Below are 12,567 nucleotides of genomic sequence, written 5' to 3' on the forward strand. Positions count from 1 at the left end.
TGGAAAAGCCCCGCAGAGGCCTGGGCCTGGGGAAGAGAGCAAAGCCCTGGCTGATTGGCGGAAGCAGCTGCAGCTGGGGCCATGCCCCAGACAAAGCACCTGGGCCTTATAAGGAGGCCGGGGCAGCCAGAAGCTGAGCAGTCTCACTCTGAGTGGAGAGAGAGACAGGCCTTGCTGCAGGGGAGCTCACCCGAGGGACCTAGTGAGTGATACAGGGCTGAGGAAAAGCCTTAGGGGGTGGGAAGCCCTAGGCCAGCAGCTCCCCAGGCTGCAGGGCCTGGTCGTAGGCCCACATAGGTTTTGGGGTTGCAGAGGGGCAGCCTGAGTGTGAGTAAAGGCAGCCAGTCTAAACCCTTTGTCTCCCGTGATGATTGGCTGATAGACTGCAGTCCGCCCAAGGGTGCGGGGGCTAGACAGTGACTGGCAGTAGCCACGACTGAGGTGACGTGGGGCTGGCTGGTGGGGGTTCCCCTGGTAGGGTGACCAGATGTCCTGATTTTATCAGGACTGTCCCAATATTTGCTTGTTTGTTCCACGTCCCGACCCATGTGCGGTCGGGACACTGGACAAACAAGCAATTTTGCCCTCTCGGAGGGACTCTCGCCCCCCTGACTCTACCCCCTCCTTCCCCTATTGGATCCCTCCCCAAATCCCCACCCTGGCCCCGCCTCTTCCCCAAGCACCTGGCATTCCATTTCCTCCTCCCTCCCAGGCTTGCAGCTATAATGGCGGCGCAAACCTGGAGGGAGACGGGGGCACTCTGGGGCTCCGGACCCCGGCAGCGGCGGGAGAGAGCAGCTCGGGGCCGCCCGAGCGGGCCATGTAAAGTTTATCGGCTCGGAGGGGACCCCGGCGGCTCCTCGCCCCTGTAGGGGGGTAGCATCCCCAGCCCGTGCCATCATGTTTTGCCGGCCGCCGCAGGCCAGGTAAGGAGCCGAGTCCCCCCCTCGCTCCTCAGCTGAGCCCTCCTGTCTACCTCCTGGGGGAGCAGTCACCTTGCCAGCTCCCCTTGCCAGCCCGGTGCCGGAGCTCATACTCACCATCAGCTCCAAGAACTGGAAACTGCGCCACCACCTCCTCCCTCCAGGCTTGCGCCACCATTACAGCTGCAAGCCTGGGAGTGAGGAGGAATGCCGCTCAGCTGAGGAGCCAGGACGGGTGGGGGGGAGACGGGGACTTGGCTCCTTACCTGGCCTGCGGCGGCCGGCGAGACATACTAGCACGAAGCGAGGATGCTACCCCCCTACAGGAACAAGGAGCTGGCTGGGGTCCCCACCGAGCTGATAAACTTTACATGGCCCGCTCGCGCAGCCCTGAGCCACTCTCCCCCACCGCTGCCGGGGTCTGGAGCCCCGCGTCTCTCCTGCTCGGCTGTGCTCCAGGCGTGGCTCCTTCCCGGTGGGGTGGCAGGACGCGCCACACATGCCCAGGGCCGCGGGGAGGGCAGCGCGTGCAGCCACAGTGCGGCCGGGGCCTGCTAATTTCCCCGGCTCCTGTGAAACGGGGTTTTTTTTTTTTTTTTGCTCCGCAAACTCCCCCCGTAAAGCGTCAATGTAGCCAGGCTCCCAGCACTTGGGGCTACTCCCCTCGTCGACCTGGTTTACCAGGAGCTCTGGGAGAGCTCTCTCCCCCGTGCTCACGGGTATCCACACTGTCAGGTCAAAGCATGGCCATGGGAACACTCCTGCGGCAGCACTTTGAACTGTCTAGTGTAGAATTAGCCTAAATCACCACTTGGGCTACGTCTCCACCGCTCACCTGACAGCTACAAGGCACTCAGTGTAGCCGCTCTTTGTCGGCAGGAGAGAGACTCTCGCTAACAGAATAAAACCTCCCCCAACGAGGGATGATAGTTGTGTTGACAAAGAGCTGTCCGCACCAGCGCTTTTCACTGGTAACACTTTTGTTGGTCAGGGTGTTTTTTCACACCCCTGTGTGTCAAAAATTTTACCAACTAAAGTGCAGCGCAGACATAGCCTTAGTGTGGACACAGTTATACTCAAGGCTTAAATCACCATTGAGTATTTCCTGGAATTCCCCCATGGTTTCCCCCTTCTGTCTGTCTTCCCCGCCCCCACCCACCCATTCAGCAGCAGCAGGCTGGAGTCAAGATCTGAAAATATTTACCTGTGCTCTGCTTTGGACAGCTCCTGCTGAATTTAAGCCCTGGTTATACTGGTACAGATTGTTCCCCTACAATTACAGCAATAAGCTACACTGGTGTAAAGCACGGCTGTACCGATAGAACTGCACTCGCACTAGGGGGGTTATTTAACTATTTTGGTAAAAAGAAACAAGAAAACTTAAATAGTTAAAAGCAGAGCAAAAACTAGGTAGAGGTGGCATCAGCATAGAGTTGCCAACCTTCCAGGATTGTCCTGGAATCTCCAGGAATTAAAAATTATGTCGTGTGATGAAACATCCAGGAATGCGTCCAACCAAAATTGGCAATTAGAATGATGTAATTGGTTCAAGGTAGGGACTGTGACTTGCTCTGTCTGTACAACACCCAGTACAATGGAGCCCCAGGATGATTAAAGCTAGGATGTGCTACCGCAACACGAAATAATAATTCCTTCCCCTCTTATTTCCTCGGCTTAAACATCTACCTCTCAAATTCTCCAACTGGCCATAGAGTCTTTCATGCAAAACAGGGCCAACAAGACGGATGTCTCATGGGAAGAGCAAGCCGATTTAAAAAGTAAAGCTTCCTGCCCTGCTATCGTCATCATTGTTATTTATTATTGTTTTATGGCAGCACCCAGGCGCCTCCGTCCTGGTCCTGGACCCCCGTGTGCCAGGTTCTGTACAGGTACAAAACAAAATACAGTCCCATCGGCGTATAAAACAGGAGACAACAGATGGATATAGACAGATGGGGATTATAAGGAGTCAGCACTGGACAGCGTGACAGGCTGTGGTCTGAGTACCAATGGCCTAACGGTTATCTAAGTTTTGCAAATGTATAAAGTGGGTGATGGAGGCCAGGATCATGTGCAGATCGGAAGTGGGAGTCGACATTTTGGTAGCAAATGAGAGATAACGGGTCAAGTAGGTTAGGCTGTGAAGGGCCTCGCAGCTGAAATCAGGCAGTTTATATTTGATGCAGTGGAGAAGGAGGAGCCAGTGGAGGGAGGTAAAGAGAGAGGTGACATGGTGCGATCAACAGGCTAGGAAATGATCTTTTCAGCATCTTCTGAATGGATCTAAGCAGGATGAACCTGCATTTGTCAAGGCCAGAGAAAAGGATGTTGCAGCAGTCAAGACATGAGAGCCTGGAGCAGAGTTTTAGCGGTGGGGGTGGACAGGAAAGGCCACATCTTAGAGAGGTTCTGCAGAAAGAATTAACAAGATTTATACACAACCTGGATATGAGGACCTAGAGAAAGAGGTCCGAGTCAAAGATGACACCCAGGTTATGGACCTAAGTGACAGGCAGGATGGTGGCGTTGTCCACAGTGACTGACAAAGGAGGTAGCAGGGAGATCTTGGGGGGAAGATTGGGAACTCTGTTTTAACCACATGGAGCTTGAGCTGATGACAAGACAGCCACAAGGAGCTGTCAGAGAGACAGGCCAAAATTGTAGTTTGAGCAGAAAGAGACAAGTTTAGAGTGCATAGGTAGATCTGTGAGTCATCAGCACAGAGATGGTAGTTGAATTTGTGTTTGCAGATGACTTTTTGCCCAGAGATAAGGTGTGGGGGAGAAGAGAAGGGGACCAAGGACAGAGTTCTGGTGGGGACAGAACCCCACAGAGGGCTGGAGGGGGGATGCGGAAGATCCTTTGATGAACATGGTGAAGGAGTGATTAGAGAGGTCAGAGGGTACAGAGTTAAGGAAGCCAAGGAGGAGAAGATTTTAAGAAGACTGTAGTGAATGGTGTTAGGTGGCTGGCAAGCCAAGAAGGATGAGGATGGAGCGCTGAGTCTGAGTGCTAGCTAGGAAAAGGCATTACAGACTTTCGCAGGAGCAATTTCTGTGGAGCGCAAGGCGTGGCAGTCGGTGGGGTAGGGTCTAGGATGGAACCGGAGGACAGGAACTCCAGGCAGCAATTGCAGAGGCACATTCAATGAGCTGAGAGATGAAAGGGAGAAGGGGCGGTAGCTGGGGAGGCAAATGGAGTCAAAGGTCTTTCTGATGGAAGACTCTAAAATGTGTTTGTGTTGTGAAGGGAAAAAGCCTGAGGAGTGTGACAGGTTAAAGAGAAGAGTGAGGGAGGGAGGAGAGTGGGTGTGAGGGAGATAAGGAGATGGGGTGGGGTGAGTGGAGGGCTTAGGAGGAGAGCAGATGAGAAATGTCTGCATCTGTGAAGAAGAGAGAGGTAGGAATTCAAGGAGGGGAAGGGAACGCGGGGGGAGAGGAGGGAGAAGGTCACGTTTCATTGTCAGGAATCCACCTGACCGACCAGTGCTCTAACCCGCTTAGGGTCACACTCTCTCATTGAAGTGAGCCGCTTGGCTCCACCTCCTCCTGGGACAGAACTTCAGAGCCTTTAGCACCCCAGCTTCCTGCCATGAGTACCCCTCAGTGACTCCACGGTAACCAGACACCTGGGGAGACCTGCACCCCCAAAAGAAACAATGTGCTCTCGACTTCCGGACTCTGGGGTGACTCTCAGCCAGTGCTGTGCAAACAGGAGGGTTTACTGGGTGTCTGGAACACAGTGTAGAAAATCTTTAGTTAATGTAGAGAATGGAAAGTTACAGCAAAGACTTGGGTCAGTCCAGAACCCAGAGCTCTCTCTAGTCCCAGTCCAGATGCTGTTACTCCTTCCAAAATCCCACACTTAACCACAAGGGCCCCCACTCGCCCCATCCTTTGTTCTTGGCAAGCACTGTCACCTGGCCTCCTCCTCAGCCCTTTGTTTTCCAGCTAGTCACAACCGGCTTCCTGCAGAGGATGGGTCTCATTAGTTGCTAGATTCCAAATGTCTGGGCAGTCCCCATCGGCATGGGGCCCAGACCCCAGACAGCCAGGCATCAGTCACACCTGGATCTCTGCAGAGTAAACAACCTTTTCCCCAACCTCTTTAACCATGCAGCTCATAGGGGAAACTGAGGCACACACATTACAAATCATGGGGAGAGGTGATTGGTGCGTGATGCTGAGAAAAACCAGCTGATGGTCGGAGCGGGGAAATCCACACTGGAGAGCTCAGAGGCCAGGGCTTGATGAACCCAAGTCCAGTGCATGGCCATTTTAAGTGTGGAGGAGCTGATCCAGGGCTGCTGGGTGAATGCAGAGGGGAGGGTTAGGAGATGGGGAGCAGAGGGTTGGATGGGCCATCGACTTGGAAGCTGAAGTTACTGAGGACAAGTGTGGAAGTGGCGAATATGAAGGGAGAGCTGGGGTTAGGGTCAGAGAGGGTGACTGAGGGGAGCAGCGGAGTCAATGGCAGACGACAGCAGCATGGAGAGAAGAAAGGAGAGAAGTTAGGTGCAGGGCTGTGCAAAAGAAGAGGTGGAGTGCGGAGGGGAGAGGGAGGGGCTGGAAGCAGCAGGCGAGTGGGGAGCAGAGGTCGCTGCAGGGCAGCATCAGAGGGAGGGAGCCAGGTCTCTGAGCGGCAGGAGCGGGATCAGACTGTGATCTATGGTGTCCCTGTTGCTCCTGTCACTGCAGTGTCCAAGGGCTAGAGCTGTAAAGGTGCCTAAATCCCAGTATCAGGCTCCCTGGGGTTCACAGAGCCCCCCTCACCGCACCAGCTGCTACTGAGCCCTGTAGGTGCCTGAACTCACTTGGCACCTTTGTTTGTGCAGTAACAGGTCCCTCGGGATCTATCTTCCTCTCCTTGGGCCTGCGCCCCACAGCTTCCCACCAGGTGCCCGAATGCCTGAGCCCCAGAGCGATGCATGGACCAAGGGATGACAGGTGTCCTCCACCTAACTCATCTAGGGCCTGATGCGGTGGGTGGGCTCTGACCGCTTGCTGGATCGGACCCGTACACGAGCTCACAACAGTGTGGGAGGAGCCGAGTGGTTTGGGCATCACCTGGGGTGAGGGAGACTCCTGGTTCCAGGCCCCCTCTGCCTGCGGGAGAGACTGGATTTGAACAGGGCTCTGCCACCTCACAGGTGTCCTAGTCCCTGAGCTGCGGGGCAGTCTGCTGTGGGGCCACCTCCATGACTCCTGTGGGAGCTGTTCCTCTGGGGAGAACTAGAACTGGGCCAGAGAGCAGGGGCGTAAGAACAGCTCTGTCGCCGGGTGGTTGGAGCCTTCACCTGGGAGGTGGAGACCCCAGGTCCAGGCCCTCTGCTCCACTGACTCTTTAGTTAGCTAGGGAGGAGCAGCATCAGCAGCCCTGCTTGCCAGATCAGGCCCTGAGATTGTGACTGAAGGGAGTGACATGGACAGCGGCTGGTGCTGGCAGGAGGAACATAGGGCTTTCGGCAGCCAGAGGAGCTGAGGGGAAGAAAAGGGGAGAGCTCTATCCCCATTAGATCCGTCTGTTCTTCAGCTCATACATAAGCCAGGGCAGGGCTGTGCCTGTTGTGTGTGTCCAGCGCCCAGCACGGTGGGGCTCTGGTCTGTAACTGGCCATTAGGAACTAGAGAACAAGGCCTCAATCCTGCAAATGCTGCATGTCATGTTACTGAGGTGAGGGAAGGCCCCAGGGGGGCTGTTTATTTGGGCATAAGCTTTCGTGGGCTGGAACCCACTTCAGATGCATACACAAAAGCTTATGCTCAAATAAATGCATTAGTCTTTAAGGTGCCACAGGACTCCTAGTTTTTTCAATGTGCAGTGGCAATCAAACAAGCTAACAGAATGTTGGGAATCATTAGGAAAGGGATTGATAATAAGGCAGAAAATACCATATTGCCTCTATATAAATCCATGGTATGCCCACATCTTGAATACTCCATGCAGATGTAGTTATCCCATCTGATAAAAGATATATTGGAATTTGAAAAGGTACAGAAAAGGGCAACAAAAATGATTAGGGATATGGAATGGCTGCTACACGAGGAGAGAGTAATAAGACTGGAACTTTTCAGCTTGGAAAAGAGACGACTAAGAGGGATATGATGAAAGTCTATAAAATAAAGACTCTGGGTATGGCTACACTTGGAATTTCAAAGCACTGCCGCAGCAGCGCTATGAAGTGTGAGTGTGGTCGGAGCGGCAGCGCTGGGAGAGAGCTCTCCCAGCGCTGCCCGTAAACCACATCCTCTACGGGTGTAGCGTGCAGCTCTGGGAGCTGCGCTCCCAGCGCTGCCGCCCTGATTACACTGACGCTTTACAGCGCTGTATCTTGCAGCGCTCAGGGGGGTGTTTTTTCACACCCCTGAGCACGAAAGTTGCTTCGCTGTAAAGTGTGAGTGTAACCATACCCTAAGGCTGTGTTTTTTTCACAGAGGTTGTAGAAGTCACGGAATCTGTGACTTCCAGCAAACTCCATGACTTCAGCCCATGGCCGCCGGAAGCTGTGGGGTCCCCCTGCCACCTGTAGCAGCTGGGAATGGTGAGGGGCTCCATGGCTATGGAGGAAGCAACCGCTCCCAGTTACTATGGGCGGCAGGGGGACCCTGGAGCTCTGAGTGGCCCGCAGTTGCCTCACCCCAGCAGGTGGTATGTGAGTCGTGCAGCTGAGCTCTCCATTTTGCCATGGATATTTTTAGTAAAAGTCACGGATAGGTCATGGGCTTCCATGAGCTTTTCTTTGTTGCCTGTGACCTGCCCAGGACTTGTACTAAAAATATCCATAACAAAATCATAGTCTTCATCATGACTGGTCTGGAGAAAGTGAATACCGAAGTGTTATTTACCCCTTCATGTAACACAAGAACTAGGGGTCACCCAAGGAAATTAATAGGCAGCAGGTCTAAAACAAACAAAAGGAAGTATTTCTGCACACAACGCACAGTCAGACAGTGGAACTCCTTGCCAGAGGATGTTGTGAAGGTCAAGACTATAACATGATTCAGAAAAGAACTAGCTAAGTTCATGGAGGATAAGTCCATCAGTGTCTATTAGCCAGGGTGGCAGGGATGGTGTTCCTAGCTTCTGTTTGCCAGAAGCTGGGAATGGGCAACGGGATGGATCACTTGATGATTCCCTGTTCTGTTCATTCTCTCCGGGGCACCTGGCACTGGCCACTATCGGAAGACAGGACACTGGGCTAGATGGACCTTTGGTCTCACCCAGTGTGGCCTTTCTTATGTTCTGAATAAATTATAGTAAAATGTGTGCACAGCCCGTGTCCTGGCTCCCACCTGTAGCCTGGACACATCCCTCTGCCCACCTTGACTTCCCCAGCTTCAGCTCTTGCATCTCCTGTCCCCCGGTCCTCCTGCCCCACCCTCTCCCATAACACCCCCTTCCTTTTCCCCACAGGGCACTCCAGCCCTGGCCCTCCTCCTGGGCCCCCTTTCCTTCTTCACATTCCCCTGTACCCCCAATACACTCTCCCCGTGTGCTCCCCTACTCATCACATCTGCTCCATCCCCCCGTACCTCTGCACCCCGTCCCCTTCTCACTCCCCCTCCAGCCCTGCCTCCCTTTCTCCTACCCCACCATCTCTTTCTCCCCGGTCAGACTGTTCTGTGAGCCCTTTCCCAGGTCTCTCTCCCACAGGAGCACTCCTGAGGGCTGGTGTCGCCTCTTGTGTATTGCCAGGGGCTCCCTGGCAGGGTCTGGTTTGGTCTGACTCTCCCCTCCCCTCCCCCCCCTCAGGCCTGCACTCCAGGCGCGTATTGGACACGGTGGTGTCGGAGCCCGGCCCGGGGCTGCCCTGGTACAGCCGTGTTGTGTACGTGGACGATCAAGTCGTGTACGTCTACACCAGCGGGATGCAGAGGGCGGAGCCACGCCCAGTGTGGATGGCGCAGAACGAGGGTCCGGAGTTCTGGGACGAGAGGACCTGGTGGGCACAGCGCCACCAGAAATGGTTCAAAGCGAGTTTGAACACCCTGGGTCAGCTCTACAACGAGAGCGAGGGTGAGTGAAGGACACGACCCAACCTAGGGATGCAGGGACATTGAGGGGGAGACACGTGGTTGATGTAAACAGGGTGAAGGGACACCAGGATCCATGTTGGGGATGGGGTGAGGGGACAGCCCTCAGGCATTTTGTCGCTGGAGTCAGTGTGAACGTGGGGGACAGAGGGACACGTGCGGGGTGGGGGAGAGGGTTGCAGGATGGAGATTCCATGTGAAAGACATTTTTTGACACCCTCCAAAGTGGGGCTCTCATACTGTCCCCTCCCCGAACATCCCAGATTTCTGTTATCAGTCCCACTTGCAGCTGCCTCTGCTGCCCTTCAGGGGACCCCCCGCCCCACGTGTGTCGTAATTTCCCAGGGAGAGTAGCAGAGGTGCTAAAGCCAGAAGTTATTATCCTGGTCAGTGAGGCCAGCGGATCACGCCCAGTGATTCCTGCATGGAGGAGTTTGTTCTTCCCGGCTACGACAGTGACACTGTCGGACCTTATAGCTAGAGCAGGGCTCTGAGACATCTTGTCTCAATTCCCAGACACCGAGTGATGGGGAATCCCAATATCGACAGCCCCAAGTTTCAGACATGTCGGGCCCCAAAATCCTGAGTTTGACTTAAATGTTGTGAGTATTTTGGGAATTATATTGGAGGTTATTTTTATTTGCCCTCTGGTTTGAACCTTTAGGGGACACATTTCCAGGGTTTTCCCTGCTCCTAGAAGGACTAGAAGTTACTGCTGTAAGAAAAGAGAGCTGAGACTCTCCTCTAATTCCATAAGTCCAGGGATTGGGGATTTAATAAAACCACCCTCAAAAAAATTTTGAACTGGAAGGGACCCTGAAAGGTCATTGAGTCCAGCCCCCTGCGTTCACTAGCAGGATCAAGTACTGATTTTGTCCTGATCCCTAAGTGGCCCACTCAAGGACTGAACTCACAACTCTGGGTTTAGTAGGCTAATGCACAAAGGATTGAGCTATCCCTCCCCCCTCCCAGCAGCATAATGAGACTCACAGTAAAGTCACGAAAGTGGGCAGTGCTGCATTCACTCCAGCCCTGGGGAGAAGCTGCTCACTGGTGAGCCTCCTTCATTGTTCGCTTTGTCTTATTTCTCAGGTGAGTTTATCTAAGGTCAGATTCCTCTTCACTCCACAGGAGGAGGGTCTGACATTATCTTGGGCTGGAGAGTTAGTGAGAGAATCAGCCCCTCTAACGTGCAGAGACTCCCGGGCTTCCTTACACCTGGTAGCACAAACCCCAGCATGTGTCCCCTGGTTGGAGCCCGGGGTCAGGCAGGTTCCCCTACACACTATCTATAGATGTGTAAAGAGTCGTTCTTTCTGCTCGATTCCTAGTGTGCAGGGCTGTAGCCACCTGGCCAGGTCCCCGAGTGTGCTGTCTGACTTAACTGGGTGATGATTCATAAGCGTTCAGTGCCTGGCACTGCTGAACTGTCCCTGGCAGGTGAGGGTCTCTCTGATGTAATTGCTCTGCCCTTCCTGACAGGGGACTGGTGAGTGGTACTGGCCTGTCACATTGGTCCTCACTCAGGAGTGTTCCCAGCCCCTCCTGGTATCCCTCCCCCAATCCCTCCTGGCTCCCAGCACTGAGACAGCAGCAATGAGAACTAATTCCTGTCCTGCCCTGGACACCTGGGTTCCTCGTGGCCCTGCCCCAGGACTAAGTGACAGGGCAGAAGGTTGCCAAGTGTCTGGCCCCCTAGCCCATCCCCTCTGTAGCTAGTTTAACCCTCTCCTGACTATTCTCACCCATTGGTCCCCTGCTGCTGAGCCTGTCCAGCCTGACCTGCTCACATGGACACCGGCCTCCCCAGTGCTGAGAGAGGGGCTCTGTTCGCCTGCCTCTAAGCCTGCGCTGGGAAGCTGCTGTTCTGTTCCTGCTGCCTCCTCCTGCCCTCCTCCCCCCGTTTACCCCCTCCTTGCAGTCCTGGGGCTGCTAGCTCACCGGAGACTGTTCTGACTCTTGCACTTTGACCACCAGTAGTGTTCCTCTCTCTAGCTGCGTCTGCCCCCAACACACACATGGGGGATTTCGGGGTCTGGTCACTTTGAGACCCCATTGGTGCCCCCACCCTGCTCATCCATGTGGAGTGCAGCACAGAAGAGAAGAGGGGTGGGTCGGGAGGCTTGACCCACCTCACTCCTCTCGGTCGCCTGACTTGGGATCTCTGCATGTTCTGTGACCAGCCGCCCTGCACCTCTCAAGATTCTTAGTGGTTCTCTCGTTACTCCATCCGTTTTCCCTGCAGTTGTTTTCTCACTTTTTGACTTTAGTTGATCAGAATAAATAGTTAGTTGGACTTTCGTAGCAGAGTTTCCTCCACTCCTGGAACTGGGCATGTCTTGGTCTCCAGGCTTCAAACCTGGTGCCTCCTGTGGCAACCCATGCCTGTGAGCGACCTGCACTCTAGCTGTCTAAAGTGCTTGGATGAGACTTGTACTGCGGATCGCTGTCAGCTCTGCCACCAGTTCAGTGCAGGGAAGTGCAACCTGTGTCTGGTTACTCCTCTGCCTCTGCTCTGCAGGCAGTACCATTGACTCCGCCCTGTTCACAGGCTCTGTTGAGTCCAGTGCCCTACCAGCCACCGGCACCAGAGGGGCAGTGAAGTACAAGCAGGTTTGAGGTTCCATCTTGGAAGCGTTTGTTGTGGCCAGGGATTTGCTGGCATGTTTGGTACTGATGTTGCCAACAGTACAGCAGTTGGTGCCAGTAGTGCAGGCAAGCAGAAGGGAGCATCATGCCCTAAGTTCCTGTTTGCTACCAGCCCCCTTGCTCCCTGTATCCTCAGCACCGTCCCTTGGAGCGATGGGTACCACACACCCCTCGTCCCCACAAGGAGACTCATCATCCAAGTTGGAGTTTGAATCTTGCACCCAGCCGAGGGACTGGTACCAATACCCTATGCAATGATGGATCCCGGGGTTGTGGTTCCTCCGATCGCCTGGCCCAGTGAGCAATGGCTCATGCAGGTGTAATGGCCTTTTTGGAACCTCTGGGGTTCTCCGCTGCCTGGCCCCCCATCTAGGTGCTTGTGCTCAGTGGTATCTGAGAGAAAGATTCCTCTGTCACACCGAGCAGCAGCTGATCCCGACTACGATATTGAGCCAGGTACCGACTATCAGAACTTGGAGCGACAGGATCACCAGGAGTTATGGAAGAAGGTGATCTCGAACTTGGGGCTGGAAGTGGAGGTAGTTAAAAAGTCTTCCAACAGCCTGGTCAACATCTGGGCTGCAGTGGCCCTGTTGTAGGTAGCTCTGCCTCTCAATGAGGCCATCATGGGTCCAGTTAAAACCTGTGTCAAACTCCTTCCTCATTGTCCCCCCCACGTCAAGGAAGGCAGATAGGAAGTACTATGTCTCCACCAAAGGGTAGGAGTACATATGTTCCCATCCGTTTTCTGGCTCCTTGGTGCCCTTGGCAGCCAATGAGAGGGAAAGGCCAGGGTAGTAAGGGACAACCCCCAAGTCAAAAGACTCGAAAAAGCAAGACCATTTTGGTAAGAAAATGTATTCTACCAATGGACTAGAGCTCCAGCCAACAGGCCATTGGGTGCTGAGTATGGTGGAGGAGGGTTATACAGTTCAGTTTGTTTCCAGGCCTCCCTCCTACCCT

The 12,567-nt window shown here is 54.2% G+C and overlaps 1 protein-coding gene across 3 annotated transcripts in view; it reads left to right on the plus strand.

The window, feature by feature from the left end:
- Positions 1-8,680: 8,680 nt before the first annotated feature.
- Positions 8,681-12,567, plus strand: part of LOC116838520 (class I histocompatibility antigen, F10 alpha chain-like) — a 28,809-nt gene continuing 24,922 nt past the window's right edge. For all 3 annotated transcript variants that reach the window (XM_075066018.1, XM_032803795.2, XM_075066019.1), the window contains exon 1: positions 8,681-8,938. In XM_075066018.1, coding sequence (XP_074922119.1) covers positions 8,791-8,938 — 148 coding nt within the window. In that variant the 5' untranslated portion in view covers positions 8,681-8,790. The remainder of the gene's footprint in view (positions 8,939-12,567) is intronic.

Source organism: Chelonoidis abingdonii, chromosome 5 (genome assembly GCF_003597395.2).
Source record: "Chelonoidis abingdonii isolate Lonesome George chromosome 5, CheloAbing_2.0, whole genome shotgun sequence".
In the NCBI taxonomy this organism is placed as follows: Eukaryota; Metazoa; Chordata; order Testudines; family Testudinidae; genus Chelonoidis; species Chelonoidis abingdonii.